Source organism: Plasmopara halstedii (genome assembly GCF_900000015.1).
Source record: "Plasmopara halstedii genome assembly, contig: Scaffold_218, whole genome shotgun sequence".
Lineage (NCBI taxonomy): Eukaryota > Oomycota > Peronosporomycetes > Peronosporales > Peronosporaceae > Plasmopara > Plasmopara halstedii.
In genome coordinates this window covers 127,993-153,657 of record NW_020187139.1, presented here as the reverse complement: position 1 = coordinate 153,657, position 25,665 = coordinate 127,993, and the positions used below count along the sequence as shown (strand labels likewise).

Here is a 25,665-nt window from a genome sequence, read left to right as displayed (position 1 = left end):
CTTACTCCAAGAGTAATTATTGCCTTAACCCGAGGCTAATTACTCTTCCGTTTAAAATTCAAAAATGATTTTTATTTATTTTTATGTGCGGCAAAGCTGCCTAATTATAAATGCGTAGATTTTCCTAAATAAATAGTAGAATCTAAAGACATGCATAACTACTGGCTACCTAGCTACATACCGTATTCTTTTTTGGGTGCAGTGACACCATGCCCATCTCGTGTGACACACAACCCTGTTACCAGGGTACGTGTAACCCCGTTACAGGTGACATCGAGTACAAAGGGTTGCCGTACACTTTGCACAGCAGAAGCTTCGACCTAACGAGCCTGTTTGAACAAAGCACATACGTTGGACTCGTCGCTACAACCGAGAGTCGTTAACGTAAGAGAAATATATATCAAGAGTTTCATACAGTGATATATACTTACTATAAGTTCTATTCAGACTAGAACGTTTCACGATTCCTCAAACTTATTCTTTATAAGCTTCCGAGTCCTTTATACTTATGAACATTCATCAGCTCACTCACAATACTGTATCCGATACAATCGTAGCATGTAAGTACAAACGGAGTACGTACATACCCGTCCATGTAATGTATGTGTACACAAAAGTACAGTACGCACCCTGTTGCAATCATGGTACTTCACAATGGTACTTCACCATATTACCTTGTTGACAGAAGTCAAGGTTTTTGTGCACCATATGCCTGTTTCACACCCAGCTACACATCTTGATTTGTTTCTTGAGATTTGTTAAACATTACTCGCTAACATAGGCGTCGTTTGTCATCCGACGATCACCGACAACTACGGTGTTGCGATTAATGAAGTTGGGGCATCAACAGTTCTTCATGGTCTCATATTTTGCTATATGCATTCTAGTTGATCCGCAGGAGTAAGAAATGACCCAATTGGATAATCAGACTTTTGTAAAGAGGACAGCATTTACAGTATATTTTACCGCAACCCACATGCCCCTGTACCACGCATTTGATGTGTACACAATCGTATTATAAAAAGACGCAGGTTTTCTCTAAACTGATAAATGGAGATTTGTCAGATTTAAAGTTGACGTCAAGTTCTAATTAAACGTTGAGTTTTATGTCAACATCATATTTGCTGTCTTGTCCATCTACGAACTCGCGTCGTATCGAGAACTGGGTCACTTTTGAGTCTTGTGAAGAGCAGATTGCTCTGGCTTTTTAGAGGGTGCTAATCTTTAAGGAAAGCAATCAGCTTTGATTTTTCAGATTAAAATTAAATTCTAAATAAAACTATTTATTACTTACTAAAAATGCTACTTTAAACACACAGCTATAGTTCTGCATGGTTACAGCTCGATTTGAGCCCTTTGTTTGAAATGCAACAGTTTAGCGTTACAAGTAATCTGGAACTCTGCGATTTAGCGAGGGGCTAAAAAACCGTCTGGCTTAATGTCTTTTTTTTTCTTCTCTTGCATTAACTATGGTCCGGCAATTCTCTATTATTTTCTAAATCGTGCCTCAAAACTCCCTCTTAAGTCAAAGACGACACATCCTCGGCGCTCTCCAAGTGTGTCGCTCTCGTGTTGCTTGCCGCTTTAACTCTCTCCTTCGGGAGCCCCAGTGGCGCGTATGCGGGACTCGCATTCTTCTGTACACTCCAAGTCAGTCATGCGTTCACCGCTTACTCAAGACGAACAAAGTCTCACTCCTAGTGCTTCGTCCTCGTACTTTATTGAGGGTCCATGGGAGCAACGTAATCGTCGTTTTCAAAACGTACTTCTTCACGTCTGTAGCTTTATCCTTATCCTCGAATTTGCGGAGCGTGTGAGTTATTATGGTATTAATCAAGGTCTGAAGAATTTCTTAGGTCTGCTTGGTTGGTCTCAAGTTGGTTCGAATTCTCTTAAAAGCACTTGGACTTCTATCTGTTATTTATCACCTTTATTAGGTGGGTACGTGGCTGATGAAAAATGGGGACGATTTAAGACATTATGGGTCTTTGGTGTTTGGTATACATTTGGTGCTTTTCTTGTCACTGTCTCGGCACACCCAAAATTTATGGATCCGGAAAATGGAAATCATCTTGTTGCGAATTTATTATGCCACATTGGACTCTTTGTTGGTGTTGCAGTGGGTACTGGAGCCATAAAAGCAAATGTTATCACTTTTGGTGCTGATCAATTTGACCCAAATGATCCAAACGAAGTAACGCAAAAGGAGCATTTCTTTAGCTATTTCTACATTGTTATCAATTTGGGAGCAATTTTTTCATATGGGTATCTATCAATCCTTTGTGTCAAAGGTTCAGGAGCCATTTCCGAGGAATATGGGTATTTTGCTTGTTTTTTCATCTGTGGTGGAGTGATGGTCTTGGCATATATCCTATTTCTACTTGGTGCTCCTCGATATGTACACTTTGCACCACAAGATAGTGCACTCACAAAATTATGTACGATCGTTAAAGGAAATTGTGCGTTCAGTTATGAAGCTCGTATGTTGTATTATGGATTACTTGCTTTTGGCTTAGCATTTCCGTTAAATCTTCTTGCGTCTTTCTGGTCCGACTGGCTCTCTATGGGTCAATATTTGTCGTACCTTGTCATTCTATGTTGTGCTTTTGGAATGTACTCCTGGATTCGATATGGCATGACAACTGCATACATGGACAAATCGAAAGCATCAAATGGTGGGAAATATAACGATGAGACTGTTGATGAGATCAAAATGGTCATTCGTGTCTTACCTTTTGCGTCATTTATGATCATGTGGGAATGTGCATACGACCAACTTGATGCGAATTTTCAATCTATTGCTCAACAATGTGATCTTCGTATTGGTGCTAACAATTCGTCGGATTATCAAGCTCTTCAAGTTCCTGGTGCTAGTTTAGGTATTTTTGATCCCTTGACTATCATTTTGCTTATCCCAGTCCTTGATGGATTTGTATATCCATTATGGGGTCGCATCTTTGGACAACCACCAAGTGCATTTGGAAAAGTACTCACGGGATTGATTGTCGCAATGTTAACAATGTTTTGGTCGGGATTCTTTGAAGTTCTTCGACGACATAGTGGTGAAATTATGTACCAAGATGAAAATCGTTTTGTTCAAACCATTCCGAATTCTGGGTCTGATCAACCTATGAATCACATGTATTGGGCATACGCTATTCCAATGTATGTACTCACGGCAATAGCGGAATGTCTGATTAATGTAACAGCTTATGAGCTGTTTTACACAGAAGTACCTGTGTATCTCAAAAGCACTTGTCAAGCAATCAATTTATTTATGGTTGCAATGGGGAGTAATCTCACGTCAACGTTTACTTTGCTTTTTGAACAATATATTCCTGATAATCTTAATGATGGACACTTTGAGTACATGTATTGGACACTTGGGGCGTTAAGTCTTCTCAACATTTGTGCGTATGTGACAGTCATGAAGTCGATGGAATTTGGTATGAAACGCTTTGATGCTGACGACGAATTGCTAGATGGCGCCGTTTTTGATAGTCATGGGATGGATATATCAAGTATTCATCGACATTCATCCTTTGAAAGTATATCCTTGTCACGAGGGTGAATTCATGTTATCATAGCAATCTGTTCATATTTGAGGTTTATGGGAGTTAAAATAAAACGCGACGTTTTTTTATCGGTATTCTGTTGTCTTGGACAAATTTAGTCGTTGTGGACCATGAACAAGAAAGCGCGAGGACAGAAAGCCCATCATGGAATACAACTACGCTCATTGTCTTTAATGAAACGACATAGTAGTGTTGTGCTTACTTCTCTATTAAAGACTACAAGCGATTTTGCTTACAAAGAAATTCCACGTGAAGTACTTGATGGAACGGATATTGATCTGTCGGTAAGCTACTTTTCAGAGCATGTGGTCATTACTTGTTAAATGTTTCGTTGTACTTACGCTCGATAGATCTGGTCAGTTGTAGCATCAGATGCGTCTTTAATGACCTCACTTCGTCTACGTCAACATCTTGGAATGCAATCAAACCAGTATTTGGATTCACTTGGTAGATTAACAATACCGAAACCAGAGCCTGTTGTTCGCATTAATCTTCCTGAAGCAGAACACGTATGAGCACTTATAGTACAAACAAACTAAAGTCATTGATGTCGGCTTACAAATTCCTTTTAACTTCCATTAGATTACGGATAAAACGGCACATTTAATCGCAGCGACTTGTCCAGAACTCAAGCATCTGAACTTGGAGCGAGCTAAAAGTGTGAGTACTGAAGGTATTGAAAGATCTTGAAACTGAATGTGTTACTTTTAGTTGACAGAGTTTGGAATTTCTCAAATCCTGAAAAGCTGCAAGAATCTTGAGTCACTAAATCTAAATTACGTTATCGCACTTGAACATCGCGCTCTTTGCTGCATTCAACATCTACGACTTTCATTACGGTGTAAGTTGTGAAATTATACGAGATGGAGACTTGTTAATTTTCAAATTCTTGCTGATAGCACTTTCGATTGCCGGTTGCTTTCGAGCCCCAGAGCTTTCGTTAATGCGTGTCTTTCACTCTTGCGTCTTACTCGAGTACGTTGATCTCTCGTATTGTGCCAACGTGACAGACTCGATTCTACTGGCATTAAGCCAGAGATGCAGAAAGCTGCAGTACCTAAAGCTTCGAGGCTGCCGTCAGATATCTGATAATGGAGTTGTAGCACTTGCTAATTCAGGAGAAGGAATTCAATTACTTCATCTCGATTTAACGCGCTCTGACTTACCTTACAAAATCAATGATATCTCGCTTTTTGCTGTGGCACAAAAGTATCAACTACTTCAGACTTTGAGTCTTTCAGGATGTAATATGATCACTGACGTTGGAATCAATTACTTAGCGTCTGGTTGCAATGTATTGACCGATTTGGATGTTTCAGGCTGCAATGCTCTGACAAATTGTTCTCTTCGTATTCTCAGCGAATCCATGTCGCTGCTTCAGCATTTAAAAATACGACAATGCTCTCAGATATCAAATCGAGGTATTCGATATCTGTCCTCGGGCTGTCTAAAGCTCATTTCTCTTCATGCAGAAGATCTGCCATTGCTCTCAGATGCTTCTAGTCACGATGTTAACGACAAAGATCGACAAGGTATTGCTGCATTAGTCTCGAAATGTCATGCCTTGCGTAATCTTGATCTCTCGGGTTGTACTGCGATTGCTGATGGCACGCTGCATTGTATCGCTACTATGTGCTCAGCCCTCACAATTCTTACTCTCTCCGGTTGTTTTCAAGTTACATCTTGTGGAATAACTGCCATCCTAATGCATTGTATCCACTTGACATCACTTGATTTATCAAAATGTACTCAAGTGACGGATGAAGCATTTCTCGATACTTTACGGACTCATCAAGATCTTTCAAATTCAATGAAGACGAGTTTATTAGCAAAGCAACTGGTTGTTCTTCGTTTGAATGACACGAAGATTTCTGATGTCACAGTTGAATGGATCAGTCGACATTCGCCACTGCTTCGCGAGCTCGATGTCTCAAACTGTCAAGATATTACGGATATGGGTCTTTTGGCGCTTCGGATGTCAATTAAACTACAGAATCTATGGCTTCGAAATGTTGTAAAAATTACTGCAACGGGTCTGTCGTGGCTAGCCGAAACGTGTTTAAAACTCATGTTCTTAGACGTGACGGGATGCTTGAAAATCTATGCATTCTCCTTACAATCGCTTGCATCAGCATGGAAGTTTGCAGTGTATACGAACAATAACCATTTTCATGGTATGCTTCCTCTTCCTCGAGCTAATGACTGGATTTTCATACAAGAATATGGACAAACTTGGCAAGCTGCGATTCGTATTCAATCTTTGTATAAAGGTTATCAAGCACGTCAACGTGTACGACATTTACGCGAAGAACGGCTGGTTGTGTGGAGGATTATACGCTTGCAGAGTATTGGTCGAGGTCGTCAAGCTCGAAAAGCTGCAACTCTCTTGCGTCTTGAAAGGCAAAAGAAGGATGAGGCGGCAAAACTCATTCAAAACGCATTTTCCAAATTTCTTAAACGACGTCAAGCCACGCGATTGTGCGAAATGGCTCACCAACAAGCATTCGTACGAGGTGGTAGAAGCATTTATGCAGCATGGCGAAAGAAACGCTTGCGAGAGCGACTTTCAATTCGAGAGAATTGTCGTTTATCTTATGAAAAGGCACTATGCCAGAAGGTTGTTAAAATTCAACGAATCTGGCGAGGCAGTAAAGAGCGAAGACGAGCGATTGAAGCTAAAATTTCAAAAGCTAAGGCAGCGACGATATTGCAATGCAGGTTTCGGGTGTATGCAGCTTGTCGAGTTGTTGAGTCTCGACGTAATATATTTCAACAAGACGAAAAGCGACGAGAGTGTGCAGCGAGAGTGATCCAACGACAAATGCAAAGACATCGAAGAAACCGCGAATTTCTAATGATATATCAAATGATAGTGAAAGTGAACGATGCAGCCGTGAAGATTCAAAATTGGTGGTGTGCGAATCGAAAAGCTCAAGTGAGAAAGATTCTGGAGATGAAGCAAAGACAAGAATGGGAATTTGCTAGTGTGGTTAAGATTCAAACCTTGTGGAGACAACGAAAGGCGCAACATGAGATTCGAGTGAGACGTTTAGCGAAAGTATTGCACCAGCGTCGAATTGTTCAAGCAGCGTTGATTGTACAACGAGTTTGGCTTGGGCGGAAACAAAAAGCACGTTGCTTAAAAGAAATGAGATTAAAGAAGGAAAGCTACGATCAGGTGCGAAATGTCGCAGCGATACAATTACAAGCGTATTATCGTGGACAGAGAGGACGAGAATGGTATCGACAAGCTCAATTGGATGAGAAACGACAATGGAAACAAGTAATTCAGCTGGAAAGTCACGAGAAATTTTATTATGTACGTTTTTGGATAAGAAATAGTTTTGCTCGAAATGAACTCATTTGATATGATTGAAAGAATCGGAAAACTGGAGAAGTGCGAATCCGTCGACCTCAAGATGTTCTGGATTTATTGGAAAGACCTTCATGTGATAACTGTGGTACAATGTCGAAGAAATTTAAGATTGAGCATGCTTTCAAGAATTAATTTTGTCTGTTAATTGTAGATTCTGATCATATCGATGCGACGATAGAGTGTAAAGAGTGTCAGAACATGTATTGTGATGTGGTAAGTGATGATGAGATTATTCGTTTTGTATGGTGTAGTGACTTTGAAGTAGTGCTGGATAAATGTACACTCAGGTGGTCGACGGAAATTACATGAATTTCGTGCACTCTACGACTACTTGAAACAGCGTGTGGACTATGATGTTCATGAATTTCCGTCTTGTTGGTCTTCGGAAATTGAACAGAACGAAATGGAGGGATGGAGTCTTCGTACATATCCACGTCGTCAGTATATTTATAAGCAAGAAGCTTGGGAGCAATATCTGGATCCAGATACTGGACGAAAATGGTATTTTAATCGCGAGACGAACGAAAATTCATACATTCCACCAAACGGATTTATGACTGGCGTTTTCTAAATGATTACTTTTAAGTGTTTACGTGAGCAGAAAATGTCAAAATTCTGAAAACGAAAGTTTCGGATGTTGTAGAAAGTGATGTGTTAGCATACATAAGAAATACTAATTATATTCTTGATCTGGATACCAACCCCCGTAAACTGGCTTGTGAACACTGCATTGTTGATTCCCATCCGCCATCAATTCGAGACCATTCTACAATTCTCTACCACGGACCTCTTTATTCGTCGTAGTATACGATGAATTCAACGTCACATCGCCGTTCTGTCGAGAAGGAAGTACGTAACTCAACAACCCTCACACGCAATGATCCACCTGAACCAACAGCAAGTCCACGATGCAGTTTCTTTCGATGTAAACGTATGTCTGATAGAGGTTCTAAACTCTCTGTGACTTCAGCTAAAAGTCGTTCGTCATCAAGTAGTAGTGATAGTACTTCTCGTCAACCATCACTTCCCCATACAATTACAGAGCGACACGGCGGTCAAGAATTATGGGTGAAAGCACCTGTTGTTTCTGGCTCGCTGGAAAAGCGTGGCTTTCGTTGGCGTAAGAAATGGAAATTACGCTTTCTTGAATTAGATGGACGACAATTGGTGTACTATGAAGATTCTGGGGGATTCAGTGCTACTACAGCGACTACTAGTGGTACAAGAAAGAATCGAAAAGCCAAGAAGAAAGTGATGCTCACAGCTGATGCAAAACTTGAGGAAGTTGACGAAACAACAATAAGTATTATACCAGCGTTGAATGAACAGCCGTGGTTGCTTCGTGCAAAAGATGCTGCTACAAAACAACGTTGGCTTATTGCTCTTTCAGATTGTATTGACATTGTTGTGTGGTTACAACACTATAAACTAGGAGAAGTTGTGGGAGTTGGAGGCAATGGAGTCGTACAAAAACTTGAGGATGAACGGGATGGTACAATATATGCCATGAAAATTTTGGATGTCGCTAAATTTCGTCATCGAGAACAAGTTGTGGCTGAAGTGGACATTATGCGCAATATAACGAATAACATTAAACATCCGAATCTTGTCAAGATTCATAAAGTTTATGAAGAGCAGAGAAAAGTTTATATTATCCAAGAAATGTGTAACGGCGGCGAATTGTACGATCGGGTCGTCCAGCGTGGCAAATACTCAGAGACTGATGCGGCCAACATTATGCATCAACTCGTCTCGGCGTTGCATGCCCTACATTCGCATAACATTCTTCATCTTGACATCAAACCCGAGAATATTCTCTTTGCGAGTAAAGATCCTGACTCCAAGATTCTTCTCACAGACTTTGGACTTGCACGAATGATTAATGGCAAGCAAAATCCTTTGGATCAAGGACAATCAATGGCTGGTACAATTGGTTATATGGCCCCCGAAGTCATTTCATCGCACGCATACAGCGAAGCCGCCGATGTGTTTAGTGCCGGTGTTATCCTTTTTATTCTTTTAGTAGGGTATCCACCGTTCTATGGCGATTCGGAAGTTGAGATTCTACTTAAGGTTGCTCGAGGAGATTTCACGTTTGACCCGCACGATTGGCGTCACATTACCGAGTCGGTCAAGGAACTCGTGGCTCGAATGTTGGAAGTGCATGCTCAAAATCGAATTACACTTGATGAAGTGTTAGCGCATCCGTGGATCACGCGATCTGGTGTTGGTAGTGGCGACAACGACATAAAGGAGCGAGACCTTACTTCCAGCATGATGACGAGACTCCAACGATTTAATATTGATCGCAAGTCGAAGAATATGGGCACAATGGCCTTAATGCTTCTTGATGTTGATGAAGCTGATTTTCATGCTCTTATGGATGAAAAGGCGATTCAAGTAATGCTCCAAAAACTTTCAGTTGAAGGCCATGACCGCCTTCCACTAGAAAAAGCATCCGTTATTTTCAAGGGACTTGGTCTGTCACCTTATATCGATGAAGTGTTGTTCGTGCAGTTTCTAGACCGGGATCATGATGGGTATATCAATGCCTGTGACTTTTGTGAAGGCATTCGTGCCTTGCGAAATTATGACCCGTCGTTCGCAGCGATGGTGTTCTCGGCTATTCAGAAGATTTACTCGCTTGAGGACAAAAGTGCTGAACGTGAACAAATTAATGAGACGGCAGTGCTCACGCGTGATCATTTTCGTGTCGCGTTTAGTAAACTTAATTGTCCGGGCCCGCTCATTGAAGTATTTTTCAAGCACGTTGACGAGCAGCATCATGTCGAAGCATCCGACAACTTAACAACGTCTTGGTCGGTGAATGAAGCCGAGTTCGCGACACTGTTCTCCAACTTTTCTTTTCTTGGCATGCTGTTTTTAAGGACATGCCATGCCAGTGTTATGTCGATGGTCAAGTCAAACAGTGGTCCTGCCATGCAGCGTACCTCTGAGGTATCAGTTACCCAACCATAAACAGCAAAGCATATATGAATCCATCACGTTTCAAGCTTACAATTTATCTCTTTGTCATGTTTAACTACTCTTTTGCAAGCTTTTCCGTACACAGCTTAGCTGGCAACTCAAAGGGTGATGTCCGCTTGATGTCAGCATCAGGCTCTGCGTTAAGAACTCGGGCCATCCACGCTTTTATACGAGGTAAAGCGTACTTATACCCGACATCAATGATTTCTTCCATCTTGTTAAACTCTAGTGTCCCATAGTCTTTAACAGGAGGACGCAAGTACAAATCCACGCACTCTTCCTTGATTCGATCTTTATGCTGTTCCGAAGAGACATAAGCCAGCGCTGCGGACACGTCGCCCATTGAAGGAACCGCCACTGTCTTAGCAAATGGGTTCAATTTATTCCATAGTACCCACCATCCTGATAGTGTGCTACCGTAAGTGTAGAAGTTTGTAAGCGACTCACTCGCGACATCGACCGCGAAAATGTACTTAATCCCACTTTCTTCCTTCATGACATCCGCCGGAAGATTGTTCATGTATCCGCCATCGACTAACAACGATCCATTTTCCGATATTGGTGGAAAGTAGCCTTGCAGACTCATAGACGCGCGCACATATTTCCACACAGGTCCACTACGGTGTATGCTCATTCGCGACTTTGCAATATCCGTCGATACACAGAAAAAATTAAGCATGAGATCTTCGATTGACAAGTCATAGAAAAGTGCTCGGATGCTTTGATTAAAGCGTGTGCCATTGAAGAAAGAGGCAACCGGCAGGGTCAAATCTCGTAGCTTTTCATAATTACTGCTTAGACGTGTGGACAGCTGTCGCACCTTTACTTCTACAAGATCCAGATTGTCTGGATGCATGGCGTAGATCCCACCAATGAATGCACCGATGCTCGTCCCGCCAACGACATCAACGTGAATACCACACTCTTGAAGTGCACGCAGAACACCGATATGGGCCAGTCCTCTTGCACCACCACCACCTAGTACAAGACCAACTGCATTGCCGGTGATACGACGGCTTAAACGCATAAAATCTGCATGATGTTCTTCGAACGGGACTTGAACATTGTGAAAGCCACTGATCCACTCATACTTTTCCATTGGAAGAATAAATCGTGGCAAAAGTGGTCCGTCCATCTGCAAACGAAGTCTTTTTTTCAAAGCATATGAACGAGATGACCCTTTAACTTCTAGTTTTGCAGCGGCTTCGAGTGCCGTCAGCGTCCAGTCTTGTTCACGAATACGCACCACGTTGATTTCAGCGTCTCGTTTGTCCCATGCATCTTCTAAAATTGAAACCATGTCGCTAACAAATGCCTGTTGAGGTTGTGTGTCGGAACAGAGTAGTAGAATGTGATCTGCTTGTCGCAAACATAGCTTCGTCCACGCCGTTAAGTGTGGATCAGCTTCGTAAATCACTAATTCATTCATACTTTCCATATCGCCCATCCAAGCCGTCAAATTTGCGCGTGCAACACGCGAGCCACTAATCCATTGATCACCAAGAAATGCCTTTGCTTTTTGTGACGAAATAGTTTCAACTGCAGCAAAAGTTTTCAAAGATTGTTCCAAGTACGAACAAAACGTTTGGATTTTGGTCATTTTCGTAAGTGAGAGCACAGCCACAGTGCCAAGAGGCAGGCTGCTGCGAGTCTTTTGTCCATATATTGTCGTCGAGTTCGAGCCAAGCGATAAGAGATAGTTACTACGTGACTTGCCACCACTCGCGTCGACCTTCAATGCGTCCACACGAGAAGTTGGCAATCGACGAGCGAGATTTTTGGTAAAATGAATTAATACTGACGGATATTTGCTCACAACCCAATCAAAGACATTTCGTGACATTTGCGCGATCTGTGAGTCTCGAATGGCAAAGACCGACGAATTACTCGCACCAGTTGCAAGCATATCCATCGCACCTAATGTCGCACCTCGCACAAATTCGTTTGTAGTCTCAACTTCCTTGCCACGATGTGAATGCACTTGCACTGCACGTAATCGACCACTAATGACTGTAAATACAGAGTCACATCGATCTCCACGTTCAAAAAGACTCTCACCACTGTGCAAATGCAGCCAATCGAATGACGTGTCTGCCATACACACAAGATCGGAGTACTGTTCCAATAAGTGACTAGTGCAACGGACAGCAACAGAATGAAGTGGTAAGAGTTTAGAAATAAGGTTGTCAGGGATCCATAACAGAGTCGTATCTTCCAGACATACATTACGTGTTGCATGGTAATGTAAGCCCACAAAAGACGTTGAAAGCCCGATTTGACACCCTATTGTGCCCTGGTAAAGCTCGGTATATTCTTGTGGTTCAGTAGCAACTTGAACACTCACCGATCCATTAATCACAACAAACACGCCCAGTGCACTGATTTCTTGGTTTGACTCTCGCAGTGTCTGCTTGGCTGAGCGCTTAATCACCTTCACACTACTTGCCAGCTTCGATCGTAAGTCCGGGTCGTGTAATCCAATAGCATCTGCAATACAATCAATACCAATGTCTGGCGTCGTAGTCCCAAAGTGTTGTAATTTCTCGGGAGAGACAAGTGGAACCACTTGAATAATCTTCGACGACAGTCCAAAGTGATCAATTAACGATTTACTCGTGATCTTCTCCACTTGACTCAAAGCTGCCTGAGCTAAACGAAAGAATGCTTCTGGATACTTCGTGAGCACGTGCTGAATTGCTTTTATTGGAATTTTAATAAGTCGTGTATTCTCTTCTTCAGCCCGTGCAGATAAATTACTACAAACTTTTCGCATTGGTGCTACACACTTGCCCTGTTGTAACTCATTAACTAGAATAGTCAATAAAGGCAAGGATGATGTCAAGGTATCACCTCGTGTTAATACCTTTGGAAACCTCTGATCTTGCTTTTCACCATGAATTGTTAACGTTGCCGAGCCATTTACAATAATCCAAATCGATCCATCTAACTCGCCTTCGTTAAAAATACTTTCGCCTTTATTCAAGTGTATAATCTTAAGTTCTCGTGCAAGAGGTTCGACAAATTCACCACGTAAAAAAGAAAATACCTTGGAAAGTGTATCGTAAATGAATTTCAGATTTTCAGGCCCACACTTTTGCCGTACTTTTTGTGGAAATGTTATGTGATCGTCAACTTCGAAGAAATTTGTCTCTTGGATACGCATGCGTTCAGCTTCTACTAAATCAGAGAGAGATTTCGAATGTCTAGAATTATGGCGCAGTCGCTTTGATGTGGGCGATGGTGGTCGCTTGATGCTATTTAACGGTGTTTTGCGTGGCCGAATCTGACGTGATGCCACCCATAGGAACAATACACCGAGAGCGAGTGCGACTGCTACGAGTGTAGCCACACCACCTACTGCGTAAGGATTCTGCTCCTCAACATGTTCACGTACATCTGCGGCCAAACGTGTGGCATTCAGCTGCGTAAATGCGTTAACTTGTAGTCGAAGCCACGCCCAGAGATCGGAAATCGTGGATAATTCGGTCATCCACCTTAGTAGACTTAAATTTTAATCGAATTTGCCAGCTTTAACACTTAATAAGCAGCTGAATGGCTGGTTATGCTATAGGTGGTTCTAATAAGTGTCAAGAATTAAGCAGAATGACGTTCAGAATTGACAACTAAATCATAAAAAAAATATGGACAACGGCAATAAACTTGCTCACTATGACCGTCTGATTGCGGCGCTGAGTGAGGAAATGCTTGAATCCACTATCGACGTGCGCGATTTATCTTCTTCAGAGATAAAAAGTGACAAACAAAGAGTGGAATTGCTGACGGTAGCGACAGACAAGTGTGTGCGGTGCGTAGAACTGATAGCTAAGAGTTTGGAGGCATCAGGGAAATTGTGTAGACTACAAAAGACGCTAAAAAATGCATACGAGCGCAGTCAAGAAGAAAAGATTGATCAGGATGAAATCATGGAAGATGTTGAGAACGCAGAGGATGACGAAGCCACCACGTTGTTTTTGCAGGACCTTGTAACAGCTGGAGATGAAGCTGATGATGCCGTCAAGAATTATGCGCGTCTAGGTGTTGTACGTAAGACAGCGCAAGCGAGTCACAAGCTATTGACTGCAGCAGAGCGTGATTTGCATGAGCATCTCGCCAACAATCCGGATTTTGCTGAAGATGATGCTGTGCAGAACATGTTCCGTGAATTGTACATGGAGGAATTCACTGCTGTCTTTGGAGATGAGCTGGATCAATTTCGTCAAGAGGAACGTTTTGAGAGCAAGGATGTAAGTTATTTAATCTCCTGTATTCAAGCAGGTACCGACATCTTCTCGCCGCTACAAAAGAAGCTATTTGTTGAATCTATTAGGACTAATACATCAACGGTAAGAACCTCGGAGACATAGAGCGCACATAAAGCATAAAAATTAGCTGTAATCATATCGATCTGGTATAGCTTTACCCCATAATTACATGGTGCACTTTGCACTTGTTCGTTCAAGTTGCCGTCAGCAGCAGTATCCGTCTTAGCTTAAACACGGAAGCCTAAACAAAGAGCTTAATCTTGCGCTTCGCCCTCTTTTCAGTACTTTTTCCCTTCGTCGTTGCTAAAACGTGTGACTTGACAGTAGGGTAGTATGAATCTATCGGACGCTCTCGTAACTCTCGCTTTTGACGACGAGTTCGTCCAGCGTTCGCTTGAGCAAAAAAGTCAATAACCCATTCAATCATTCCCTCCCGACCTCCTTTTAATAATTCAATGCCTTTGCTAAAAAGAGGATCCACATCGATCCAGCTGTTAATATCGTTGCTTACCGACGATACCTGAGCTTCCACTTTATCATTTTTTACTTTCTTGTCTCCACCCGTAGAAGCTAGACGCCGATAAAAGTAACATTGGTGTCCTTCACTCGATCCAGCCATAGACGTTGCCACTCGCCCAATGTTTTCGACTGCAAACCCGTACATGTCCACCACTTTTCGTGGTGCATGAAAACTGGCATAATATTTAGCCGAGCTACGATTAAACATGAGAGCCATTTTGTCCATAACATCGGGTGGGAACCCGACGTCAAAACTATACACGTGAGAGAACGGTTCAAATGTATGCGCGTGGGTGATATCTCCTGCTGTAAATACCGTCGATACTGGCTTTAAACGCTGCGATTCGAGTGACAAAACGCTGCGGAGATTATGCAGAGAAAGATGCCAGCGTAGCTCTTCAAGCTCAATACCATACGATAGCTGCACACCAGGATCTACTGCAACGTGAAAATTGGGTTTACCCAGTCCCGAGCCCACATCAATAAAACGACTGCTCTCAGATAATTCGCAAAATTCCTTTAAATAGTCGACTACGCGCTGAAAAGAAGCTTGAGTTATCTCACCGTAAATGGCGCCACCGGCAGCATTACCACCTAGACTTCCCGTCTGTTTGCGAATTGCTTTGTACACTTCGGACACTTCATGCTCAGTGAATGTCCTTTCAACTTCACGCTCACGAATGTCAGCCAATGGTGTCACTTTACCAGGTGTCCCAATCGACAATCGCGCTCTTTTCTTGTTAGAAACTGGTGTAGCTGCATTACTTTTTAGTTTTGTATTTTGACTTTTGCGTTTACGGCTGTCGAAGGTCACATTCTCAGAGCTGACCGCATCTTCACCCACGGCTACAATTGGTGCCATAGGATATTTTTTCAAGCCGTCGCCGCGTAAGGGAGACAGAAATGGACCCACTGTGGGCTGCGGCGACCTTACCGCCATCAAAGCTCTTCGGGGTTATATCCCCGTTTTATTTTTAAAGCCCAGTGTGACAAACAAGCAACTATTAATAGCAGTAAAAAATTTATTTCTTTGTGGGGTACACACAAGTCGTAATCATTCTGTAAATAGCATCATTGCATCAACTTCGACGTACGTTGCGCACCTTCCTCTTTTCCAAATATGCGTCTTTCTAGCTCTCGTGCAATCATCCTCCACCCACTAGTAGCACCTGTGGGTGGTGCTCTTTCTCCCGAAGCGCGTATTGTTGCCGAGTGGCTACGCTCGTTAAGCCCTTGTAACGTTATTGCAGCGGAACCGCTAAGCCTTTTGGACTTCACGTGCGACGAGAATGTTCATGTGGTGCTTAGCTTCTTAGACGGCCCATCGCTATGCTCAGCACGCAGCGTTTGTCGCTCGTGGCACTCTATGAGCAATGATGATAATCTTTGGCTGAATTTGTGCCTTCAAGAGTTCCACGTGTCGCCGGAGCATCTCACTTCGCAGCCTGAGAGTTATCAAAAGCTTTATCAATTCGCTTGTCGCTCGCTTAAGACGCTACTTCGTGATTATCTGCACGAGCAATGCCTCATTAATTTGCAAAAATCATTGCGGATCCCACGAGCTGCCGCCATGACGCTTATCGAATCACGGGCGACCATGTGAATGCACAAACATGCAAAAGCTTCATACAAACTCGTACAAAAGAGAGGGTCATAATAATAATACAAATACAACAAATTCATCTAAAGTAAATAAGCATTTACTACTCTCGACATCCGAGGAATAGCAACCGTCGCAACAAGATAGCGGGACGCGACACAAAAGTATAACTCTTGTTCCGAATGCTAGCTTTGTAACTAGATTGTGCTTGAGAATGAAACGTTGATCGTTCTCTTCATAATTGAGCTTTGTGGACACCGTGAGACTGAGACGAAGTGGATCTCGTTCAAAAAGAAACTAAAATTTTAGCTGAATTGAAAGCTGGTTGGTCTTTATCTTGTCGTCCTACGTGCTGCTACCTTTTTTAGAGTTTAAAGATGCACTCGACCACTCCCACCTCGTTTTGGAATCGACAGCGTAGAATGCTTAATTTCTTCGCATTGATTATTATGTCAATTCGACAATCCATGAATGAGCAGAGCGCCGTATAAGATGCAACGTGTGTGCACTAACTGACGAGTTCGCCATTCGAACAGTTTTGAGCTTATTTTTTAAAGCTTTGATCTGAGCTTGATGTTTACTCTGCATCGCAAAAATGAGACTTGTAATGCTGCGTTTTTTCTACATCATTGCAAACGTACGTGCGATGCTGCCTCCCGATTTTCGTGCTGAGACTTCCATCTCGTTAAGAAAAAAAAAGACTGGTGATGTTGCAAATAATTCATTCCCTTTCCAAGAGGTCATAATTCTGGCCAAACTCCACTCAGCGACAATGTGATGCAAAATGTAGCGTCGGCAGCGTCTTTGAAAGAAATTGTCGGATGATCATTTGCAGTCGTGTTCACAACTGCTCATTAGTCGATCTTGTAAGAACTTTGTAGGTTGTAATACCTTTGTAGGTTGAGAGTCCCGTTAGCAGTATTTTTTGTCCCTTTCTATGAGTTTGTTGTTGCAGACAAGTTTTTAAGCACCAGCGCTGGTGGAAACAATCAAACTGAAGCGCGGTCACGTAAAGCTTCAATGCCTCTTTGAAAGCACTAAAAGAACGATTAAGGAGCTTTATGTTTCGTTTGCTCTTGTCACATACGGTTGCTCGATAAAAAAATAGAGCCCGATCTACTCGCTCTGAGCCAGCTAAGTCCGAAAAAATGTCGTTGATATTAGCGCGAGCCTTCTTTCTCTTCAGAATGGTCTTCGATTTCCTCATAATTTGAACAATTTTAACCAGCTTCACAGACACTGCTGTTTGTTGGCTATCTACGCGACGATATTTTATTGCCGCCAAGACGCGATTGTGCATCGCAATCTCAAGCGTCGTCAGTGATATTATCTCTTATAGAGCCGGATCGTAGAATGCTCATTCAGCATTTGATGTACAGATAGATCAATACTATAATGTTGCCCTGTCGACAAGCGTACATATTTTTAAGCTTCACTCGAGTTGGATGATGGAGGAGCTTACAGATCGTGTACCGTTTCGCAGTAAATTTGCATATGGACAATGTCACAACCGGTTTCGTGTATCTGCATTATGAAGGTCGAAATCCGCGCTTGCGTCCGAGAAATAATTCCCGGCCTTTCTACATCCGTCAAATAGCTCAACATACTCAAGTGTATTTTCGGTGCCAGTCTGATCATTGGCAACTGTAGTGTATTTCACGTATCCTTGCTACCTTGACTGTAGAATGATCTATCTGTACTTAGACACACTCGTTCTCTGATTTTTCTACGGCGAGAAGAGATGATCGAAGTCAAATCTTCTTCAACCAGACGTGGTTCCAGCACAATGAGAGGTCGAACTGCAAGTACAGTTGACGTGGACGTTGCTAACCCAACAGAGGTAACATTGAATCCATTGCTGCTGCATTACTATAAGTTTTGTCTACAAAGTAACTTGGATCACCTCGCTGAACGAAACAGTCGTCACTGCTGCTGCTAAGGTTACTGTTAGCGCTAAAGCATCCAAAACGTCGTGCATCCACGTTCTCACCAAGAAAAGAAGCAAATCGATTGATAGCTCGATGACATCGCGGACAACGTCATACGGATACAAAAACTGGTGATGTGCTGTGAACATTTGTACTCGAATTCGCTACGTGTGAAGCAAGTATCGATACTGATAGGTAGCCAAGGTTATAGCGGCGGTAGCGATCGAGATGTCTGTAAGCGCGCGGGCGATTCGATCACCTTGGCCATGTTTTTGAAGATCGTTTCGCTTGATTATCCAGAAGCCGCCATATTCAACCCATCATATTACCACTCAAATCTCTCAAATAGCCATAACGTAAAGGCCGTTTAAGGCTAAGGCGTAGAGCCAATTTATGTGCCACTGCCGATCGAGCTGAAAAACAGCCATATTTTGAGACAGCGACCTCGGCATTGTCAACATAAGATTTGCTCTCATTATATGGCGCACTTGCTTATCCTTACTCAATGCAAAATGCCTTGCATAAAAGGCCTGATGATGATAAAGAAAGTCGCCATTTGTTTCGTTACATCTCGAGTTCGTCCATGTATTATTTTCAAGAATTCTGCGATATCGGAACATCAGCACGCTCACAATGTTCTTATGCTAACGCTCCCGCCGTATTCTTTATCGTGGCATTCTGTACTTGTTCTGTTGCTTCGCTAAATCACCATCGAAGACATTCGCTTTGCACTAGTCGCTTTTTGGCAACTATTTTTGCTTTGATCCTCGACATTTTTGTTGCAATAGCAATGAGAGATTGTGACTGAGGTTCCAAGCTTCCAGGAATCAGTCGCAACAGCTAAATCGCGTTTTCGATATCCCACACTCGCACCGAACCATCCCAGGAGCCAGAATACACGAGAGAATCCTGCATTTCGAGACAAGTTAGGCCCGAGAAATGCGCCTGCTTTTCACGAAGGCATAAGCCCGATAGCAAATTCCAAATTCGAAGCCATCCATCTTCTCCCGCCGATACAAGCTTTGTAAAATCACGCTGTAATCGCGTCACTGGACCCATGTGCCCACTAAGCGTCAGACGTGGGCCACGCTGCACGTACCGAAGATCCCAAACTCGAACTTGACCATCTGCTGAACCTGCACAAATCGTTGGATCTGCTGGTCCTCCCAAAATCACACATTGAACAGGACCACCATGTCCACGCAGCTCCTGCACGGCTTGCATTGTGTGTCCACTTCCGCGAAATGCTGTATCCCAGACCTTCACAACGCGATCATTTGCCGCTGTCACAAGTCGGGTGCCCGATACCTGCAAGTCGCGGATACCTGCTTGATGAGCCTCGACATTGACTTTTAACTTGCACACTGCGAGATCCCAAATCTGCACTGTTCGTCGGCGATAACCCGTTGCCAGATCATCGTCACTAGCCAGCAAACGTAAGCAACTAACCCCGCCGTTGTCAGCTGGCTTGCCGGTTGACCTGTGTCCACTTAGCAACGCCACACTACACTCTTTTGTTGTATCCCAAAGCCGAACCGTACCATCGTCAGAGCCAGACGCCAACAAAGAGCGACCAATTCCAAGCTGATGCCCAAGTTCCATACAAGAGATCGCAGCCAAATGCCCACGCATAACAAGACTCCGCTTTGATACTGTAGTACCATCGACTTCATAGTCTTCTTTCGAAGACAGAGTGTTGCTACTTTTGGACGACATGGAGAAAAAAGATAGCATGTCTCGTTTTTTCGGATTTCCACGCAAGTCCCATGCACGTAATGTGTTATCACGAGATCCCGAAATCAGTGCATTTCCTCGCATCCGTATGGTCACCACAGCATCACTATGACATTCAAGTCGAATGCCTTTTTTGTCTTCTGACGGATTAATATCGACAACGTTGACGTGAGCATCAGCCAATCCTAAGGCTGCACGATCGTTATTGATAGCCAAACACAGCACGGGTGAACTTGATGTTGCCAATAACGCACTTGAAAATACTGCGCTAGACCTTCGACGAGTAGGCGGTGTCCTACTCATCCAATCTGCCGCCTGCTGATTGCCACAGCTTTTGAGGTCATCGCTACAATACTCTTTTCTTGCCTGGGCAATGGAAGGCGTCTCACCTACCGATATTTTGCGTCTAATGACAGTGTTCAAATCATACTCGCGCGATAGCACAGGACTCTCTGCAAAGGCGGACATCACTGAAGAGGGAGCAGAAGCAGGATAAAGCTCGGTCTTAGATGCCAGAGCAAGCGATGTCTGGCCAAGTGACTTCGTGCTCATTCTGGGTAAAATAATACCTTCAGACGGAGACGATTTGATAATCTTAGACATATCGAGAGCACGGTATACATTTTCTGCAAGTTGCTTCAAAGTTTCCAACAAGTCTTCCTTTTGATATGTTGAGCTCATGACAGTGACAAAAGTCTGGACTTTTTTAAGTGGCACCTCAAAATTAAGCATATCGTACACCAAACTACCAGTCACAGTAAAAAAATCTTCGTCTTCCACAGTCCCCTGATCTTCTCCATCAGACTCGGCCGGGTTTGCTTTGTTAATATCGCCGATATCGCAAGTAAAAGCGTGTTGCCATAATTCTAGCGATCGGCAAATTGGCAGTAACCGCAATGGCGTCACGAGATATTCCTTCTTTGCTGTGCGAATATACAGCAATGCTTGTTAGGAGTCAATTATAGTCGATACACACTCATCGAGAACCGTACCAAATCCGATACCACTCTGCTTGTCCTCCACGTAGTGATAGTATTGGGATGCAACCTGTAGAATACCACGAGCGGTCGTGAAGTCTTCTTGGGCCGCACATTGATTCATCACTGCGGTTGCTAACCTCGCAAGCAACCGAAATCCAGCGGTACCAATGTAGCTTCCCGAGCCCTTTGGATTGTACCATGCTGAGGAAGACCTGATACCGCTTGTCTTTAAAGACCCCTTCACGCATTCTACGTATTGGTTGTTCGGCTGCATTAAAATCAAAACGAAGAGATCACGTGCGATAATACTTTTAAAATGTGCCTCGCAAGCCTAGAAACCAAAATCAAACGTTAAAGAATTTTCTTTTGAGCACAAATCATGACAATGTAGCTCAGCTTTTACCCGAATTTCTGACTCCGTAAGCGAGTCATCAGATGTAAACACTGCAGTCAAGGTTTTGTGTAGCACTTGCGCGAATCGTTCGTTGTCTGATGAAACAAAATGATCGCTAGAACCTGTTGAATTTGCAACGGCAGCCGCGATTGTGCTATCAAAATGAAGACGATACTGGTTCACCTGATGCGCATTCTGCAATAATCGAGCGTTTGCTTTCAGCAAATTAGGCTCCACTCCAATTTTATGTCCTAAAATCTCGTGGTCTAATTTTCGTATCGACTTTGATGAAGGTGCAGTCAGAGCTTCGATATCACTCATCTCCATCGCAAAAGGAGTCCAAGAAACTGAGCTTTCCTCATCCAGTAACTTTTCGATTGCCCTGCCTAAAGTATTCAAGGATTCGTGGCAATTAAAGTCAAGCTCCTCACAACAGCGTGCATCTGTATGGAAAATTTTGCTTGAACTCCCGCTTTCGCTTTTAAAATCATCATCATTTTCAAAACTGTAACTGGGGTCATCGCTGACAAGAATCGGTATATCCTCTCTTACTGGTCCTGTATCTAGCAGCAAATGCTGGCTTTTCGAAGCCCGAATTAGATTTGACCACTGCAGATCTTTTGGTTCGCGACAGAGCGTGATGTACACGAAATGAAATACGCTAAGCTCAGGTGAGCTGTGATTTTCAAGAAACGACTGGAAGGCTTGCGTACTGAAAAGTCGAGTCACCAACGGAATAACTTCGCCGTCTACGGATTCACTTTCGAAAAATCGGCGTTTGTTAAAAACTGGTAGTTTTTGATTCACGAAAAAGAGGCAGTCACGGTATCCTTGCATGAGCGCAGAAAGAAAGCACACAAACTCCAAACGAACCTGCTTCTCAGTATCACTACCCCACTCGAAGGTAAGACATTGCTCTTTTTCACCGTCTTGTCTTGAGTCCCCGAGCCTCTCATCGATTGATATATGATTTTTCTCCTTACTATCCACGAGCTGAACGGATTCAATTTCTTTGTAAGACGATGTATGCAAAATCATCTTCAATCTTTGACAAAGTGCTGTTGTCAACTTGTGCGGCATAACAGGTCCACCAACTTCCTGTAATTGGATAGTTCCACGATCGATATCGACCACTACGAGATACTCTGGTCGGCTATTTTCAATCAGACTTTGAAGCCAACTTGAGTGAATGCCCAGTATATAAGGCAGTGGAGCTTGAAGGTATTCTGATAGCACTCGGGGTAGAATGGGCACATACGGATGTTGCCACCGGAACGGATAGATGAGCGTACACAGACCCTCACATACTGGACACAAAAGAGACTGCTGGGTACTGTGAATAAGTATCCGGTACTCACAAAGAACGAGTACCACAAGGTAGATAATGGACTTGATATCAAAAAGTTGAAACATAGGCTTTAAGGAATAAACGCTCGGCTGAAAGCCCTGTTGAATCGCATTGAAGCTTCGTTGTCTGGTAGTGGGAGATGCTTGTTTCGCAGAAGTCGATGCGATTCGCCGCAGTTCCTGTTGCGCAGTCTCCTTAATTGTGTAAATAGACGTTATGGAAGGAACCAAGAGTCGAACTGTTGAGTTATTTATCGCAAATTGAACGCCAAAAACACCTCGGATGGGAAGCGTAATTTCGTGACAAAGACGTAAAAGCTGAATTTGTGTGTATGCCAGTCGGGATACGTCGACACCCTCAACAACATTCGTTTGTCGATTCGCTGCCATCCAAGTTTGCGCCACAGCAAATAAACATGTGCTTATCTCTTTTATAAGTGGAATCCGAGTCACAAACGCCAAACATGATCCATGCCAGTTATTCTTTTCAGTCTCGCTACTTGCAGAACGATGATGGTATACGATAAGGCACACGACATATGACCTGCAAAGACCATCATCACCACCCACAAGAACAAACGAAAACAGTTTGCTGTGGGGTCTTTCAGTCTGAGTGATAATTTCAGGTCCATTGGGAAAGCAGAACCACTCAATTTTAGTCGGCAAAGGAAATTCGTGTCGATCTGTAGGAGGATATCGAAAGCGAACGTGCGCGCCATTCAAGCTTGCGCGAGCATTACTATGCTCTGCACCTTCCACCACAATGACATAGTCAATTACGCCCGACTCAAGAGATATTGCCGTGGTATTTGTCATCTCTGTGCGCAATGATTTCGACACGGGAGATGCCGATGAGATTTCCGTTGCTGAAGAGGGCGAAAGTACGGATGTAGGCGTAACTCGCCTCCTTGTTGGACTATGTGTCATTACAACGGCTGGTACTTCATTCGGATTGAAGAGCAGAGAAACTCGCAAGGCAGTGCGCAGCGCTAAAGACGATTCAACACGAATAAGCGAATACCACTGCTCCACTGGCTGCCCTACTGGAAGCCGTACGAGCGGTACTGTCACTACCAGCAATAAAGAATCATTAGCAGTGCGCCATTGATAGGATCTGTATCTGAGCAATTTATTAACTACGAGACAATAATCAACTCCTCACCTTTGCCAATCAGTCCCGGACTTGACATCACATCACTTTGTAGTGGTAAACTCGCATATGTGTCATTCCTTACTCGATCTACAAGGAAAAGCACCAATTCGTCGCTGGATGTCACACTTTCCAGGTGAAACTCCTAAGCAACATACAATTGAACTTTAAATCTACATTTTGAGCCATTGTGCCACACGCCATGACGTCACCTCATCCCAGCATATTGCGCTAGACCACGGACGTGCTTCCGTGGCTAGCACTTTCGACTTTGTCGTCTGCAGTAACACACAGATCATGTTTGGTCTTGCATGATGCTCCATGTTTTGATGTTGTAACGGATTTCGAAATGGAAGGTGGAGCCAAGATGAAGCCATTATTGAACCATTTTCAGCTGCTTGTGGGGCCGGTAAATCGATTGCTTGCAATACTGCAAGCCAAGCGTTAAAATACGGTGTTTTACAAATTAGATTACGAGACCACACCTCGAATGCGCAAACTACCAACTACGATCTGGCCCGAATTTGCCACCACCTTCTCAGATGCACTGGCTAATGCAGCGCACATAGGAGATATATGCACTGGCATATTGCTGACCGCGCTCATGGGCGTTTTACTGTGATGTGATTGACTTTTCAAAGAAGTATATTCGTACTTATCGATAAAATCCTGCAATATATTTCAAGACTGCAACATCCAAACGTGGTACAAATTCTGCAGCGCCTTGCAATGACTGTCGAAGACGATGATGACTTGTGAGAGCTGCAACTCGAGTAGCGCTACATCAAGCAAGTGAGCATGGAGCACTGTGGCTATCGCTCCTTTCGCCAGCTATTATTCACCGAATTAATCACGTTTTTTTCGAAACATTCCGAGAATTCTAAATCCGCAATCACTACTTCATCTTAAAGGCAACACTAGTGTTGGCTCAGCGATTGTCTAGGCCAACTATAAGTAAATGTTAATTTGCTTAATTCCCTCACCCTTTGCGTTAGCGCTCTTCTTGTGACATCGTTGCCTTACGTGCTCATTCCATCGCTCAGCTGGGCAAGGTTTCAGCTCTTAATTCTAGTACACATGCTATTAAGCTTGAAGACGAGCAAGTTTTGTCTACTTTGTCATTAGAAATAAATTCTGCCCTCTCATAGTGTCCGCTCCGGCTATTTGTCAGACTTCATCATCTTGATCTTTATAGCGCGGCAGTTTTATTGCCATCTGTTTACTATGTCGCACCAAACCTAATTTTAAAGTGTGCGTTAAGAATTGTATTTTTAACGAAGGCATGCTACACGGATTACAAAAGATAGCCGGGAATGTTGATTTATCGCATTTTCTAATATATTTTTTTACATGATTTTACTCCTCTGTAGCTTGCTTAAATACAGCGACGCGATTAGAAAACGCTAGGGGTACTTCAAACGCAGTCCGATAGCAAAGCCCAAAATGCGAGTCGGAGATTATAGCAATTCAGCCTCTAACGCAAGCCGTGACGCTCGGGGGAATCGACGTACCGCCAAAAATAAGAGACCACACGAGAGGAAACCGCTGGAGGGTCGACCTCCAGTGGACTGAGGGGGTAATCGACCTTGGTTGGTAGATGTAACAATTGGTTTATGGAGACGAGCGGGGCTGTTGACATCAAGATCACGAGGAGGCGGGTTTTCACCTTAGCGTCCAGACTATACTTTTAATATTGATTAGTCAAGCATGAGACGACGTTCTGATCGAACATTCCCATGCTTATTGCAGCGGGGCTGCCGTAGCTTATCGCTTGAGAAAGCGTAATTTAGGTCACCGATCTTTCGTTCTATG

General features: G+C 43.3%; 9 protein-coding genes across 9 annotated transcripts; 5 read left to right on the top strand and 4 right to left on the bottom strand.

The window, feature by feature from the left end:
- Window positions 1-1,618: 1,618 nt before the first annotated feature.
- Window positions 1,619-3,571, top strand: PHALS_03337 (proton-dependent oligopeptide transporter family; the record flags this gene model as incomplete). The annotated part of the gene is made up of 1 exon (XM_024721908.1): window positions 1,619-3,571. One exon carries the CDS (start codon window positions 1,619-1,621, stop codon window positions 3,569-3,571), a length of 1,953 nt encoding a protein of 650 aa, XP_024573038.1.
- Window positions 3,572-3,685: 114 nt separating this feature from the next.
- On the top strand, window positions 3,686-7,522 carry PHALS_03336 (Leucine rich repeat proteins, some proteins contain F-box; the record flags this gene model as incomplete). Its single annotated transcript, XM_024721907.1, has 8 exons — window positions 3,686-3,859; window positions 3,926-4,084; window positions 4,158-4,235; window positions 4,287-4,416; window positions 4,475-6,894; window positions 6,955-7,036; window positions 7,103-7,164; window positions 7,217-7,522. The coding sequence occupies 8 exons, from the start codon at window positions 3,686-3,688 to the stop codon at window positions 7,520-7,522; spliced, it is 3,411 nt and encodes a 1,136-aa protein (XP_024573037.1).
- Window positions 7,523-7,761: 239 nt separating this feature from the next.
- Window positions 7,762-9,930, top strand: PHALS_03335 (camk protein kinase; the record flags this gene model as incomplete). The annotated part of the gene is made up of 1 exon (XM_024721906.1): window positions 7,762-9,930. The coding sequence occupies one exon, from the start codon at window positions 7,762-7,764 to the stop codon at window positions 9,928-9,930; it is 2,169 nt and encodes a 722-aa protein (XP_024573036.1).
- Window positions 9,931-9,994: 64 nt separating this feature from the next.
- On the bottom strand, window positions 9,995-13,429 carry PHALS_03334 (patatin like protein; the record flags this gene model as incomplete). Its single annotated transcript, XM_024721905.1, has 1 exon — window positions 9,995-13,429. One exon carries the CDS (start codon window positions 13,427-13,429, stop codon window positions 9,995-9,997), a length of 3,435 nt encoding a protein of 1,144 aa, XP_024573035.1.
- Window positions 13,430-13,580: 151 nt separating this feature from the next.
- On the top strand, window positions 13,581-14,303 carry PHALS_03333 (Ribosome-assembly protein 3; the record flags this gene model as incomplete). Its single annotated transcript, XM_024721904.1, has 1 exon — window positions 13,581-14,303. One exon carries the CDS (start codon window positions 13,581-13,583, stop codon window positions 14,301-14,303), a length of 723 nt encoding a protein of 240 aa, XP_024573034.1.
- A 139-nt stretch (window positions 14,304-14,442) lies between these two features.
- Window positions 14,443-15,582, bottom strand: PHALS_03332 (conserved hypothetical protein; the record flags this gene model as incomplete). Its single annotated transcript, XM_024721902.1, has 1 exon — window positions 14,443-15,582. The coding sequence occupies one exon, from the start codon at window positions 15,580-15,582 to the stop codon at window positions 14,443-14,445; it is 1,140 nt and encodes a 379-aa protein (XP_024573033.1).
- Window positions 15,583-15,840: 258 nt separating this feature from the next.
- Window positions 15,841-16,323, top strand: PHALS_03331 (Cdc4 and related F-box and WD-40 proteins; the record flags this gene model as incomplete). The annotated part of the gene is made up of 1 exon (XM_024721901.1): window positions 15,841-16,323. The coding sequence occupies one exon, from the start codon at window positions 15,841-15,843 to the stop codon at window positions 16,321-16,323; it is 483 nt and encodes a 160-aa protein (XP_024573032.1).
- On the bottom strand, window positions 16,323-19,089 carry PHALS_14923 (uncharacterized protein). Its single transcript, XM_036407293.1, has one exon. It carries the CDS (start codon window positions 18,866-18,868, stop codon window positions 18,590-18,592), a length of 279 nt encoding a protein of 92 aa, XP_036263008.1. The 5' UTR covers window positions 18,869-19,089; the 3' UTR covers window positions 16,323-18,589.
- PHALS_03330 (Cdc4 and related F-box and WD-40 proteins) lies at window positions 19,089-24,459 on the bottom strand (the record flags this gene model as incomplete). The annotated part of the gene is made up of 6 exons (XM_024721899.1): window positions 19,089-20,905; window positions 20,975-21,293; window positions 21,366-23,773; window positions 23,866-23,998; window positions 24,066-24,283; window positions 24,339-24,459. The coding sequence occupies 6 exons, from the start codon at window positions 24,457-24,459 to the stop codon at window positions 19,089-19,091; spliced, it is 5,016 nt and encodes a 1,671-aa protein (XP_024573030.1).
- Between the last annotated feature and the right edge of the window lie 1,206 nt (window positions 24,460-25,665).

What these genes read in the sequence shown, in the direction of transcription:
- PHALS_14923 (XM_036407293.1), bottom strand. Translation starts at nt 18,868, where the DNA reads ATGTTCCGATATCGCAGAATTCTTGAAAATAATACATGGACGAACTCG.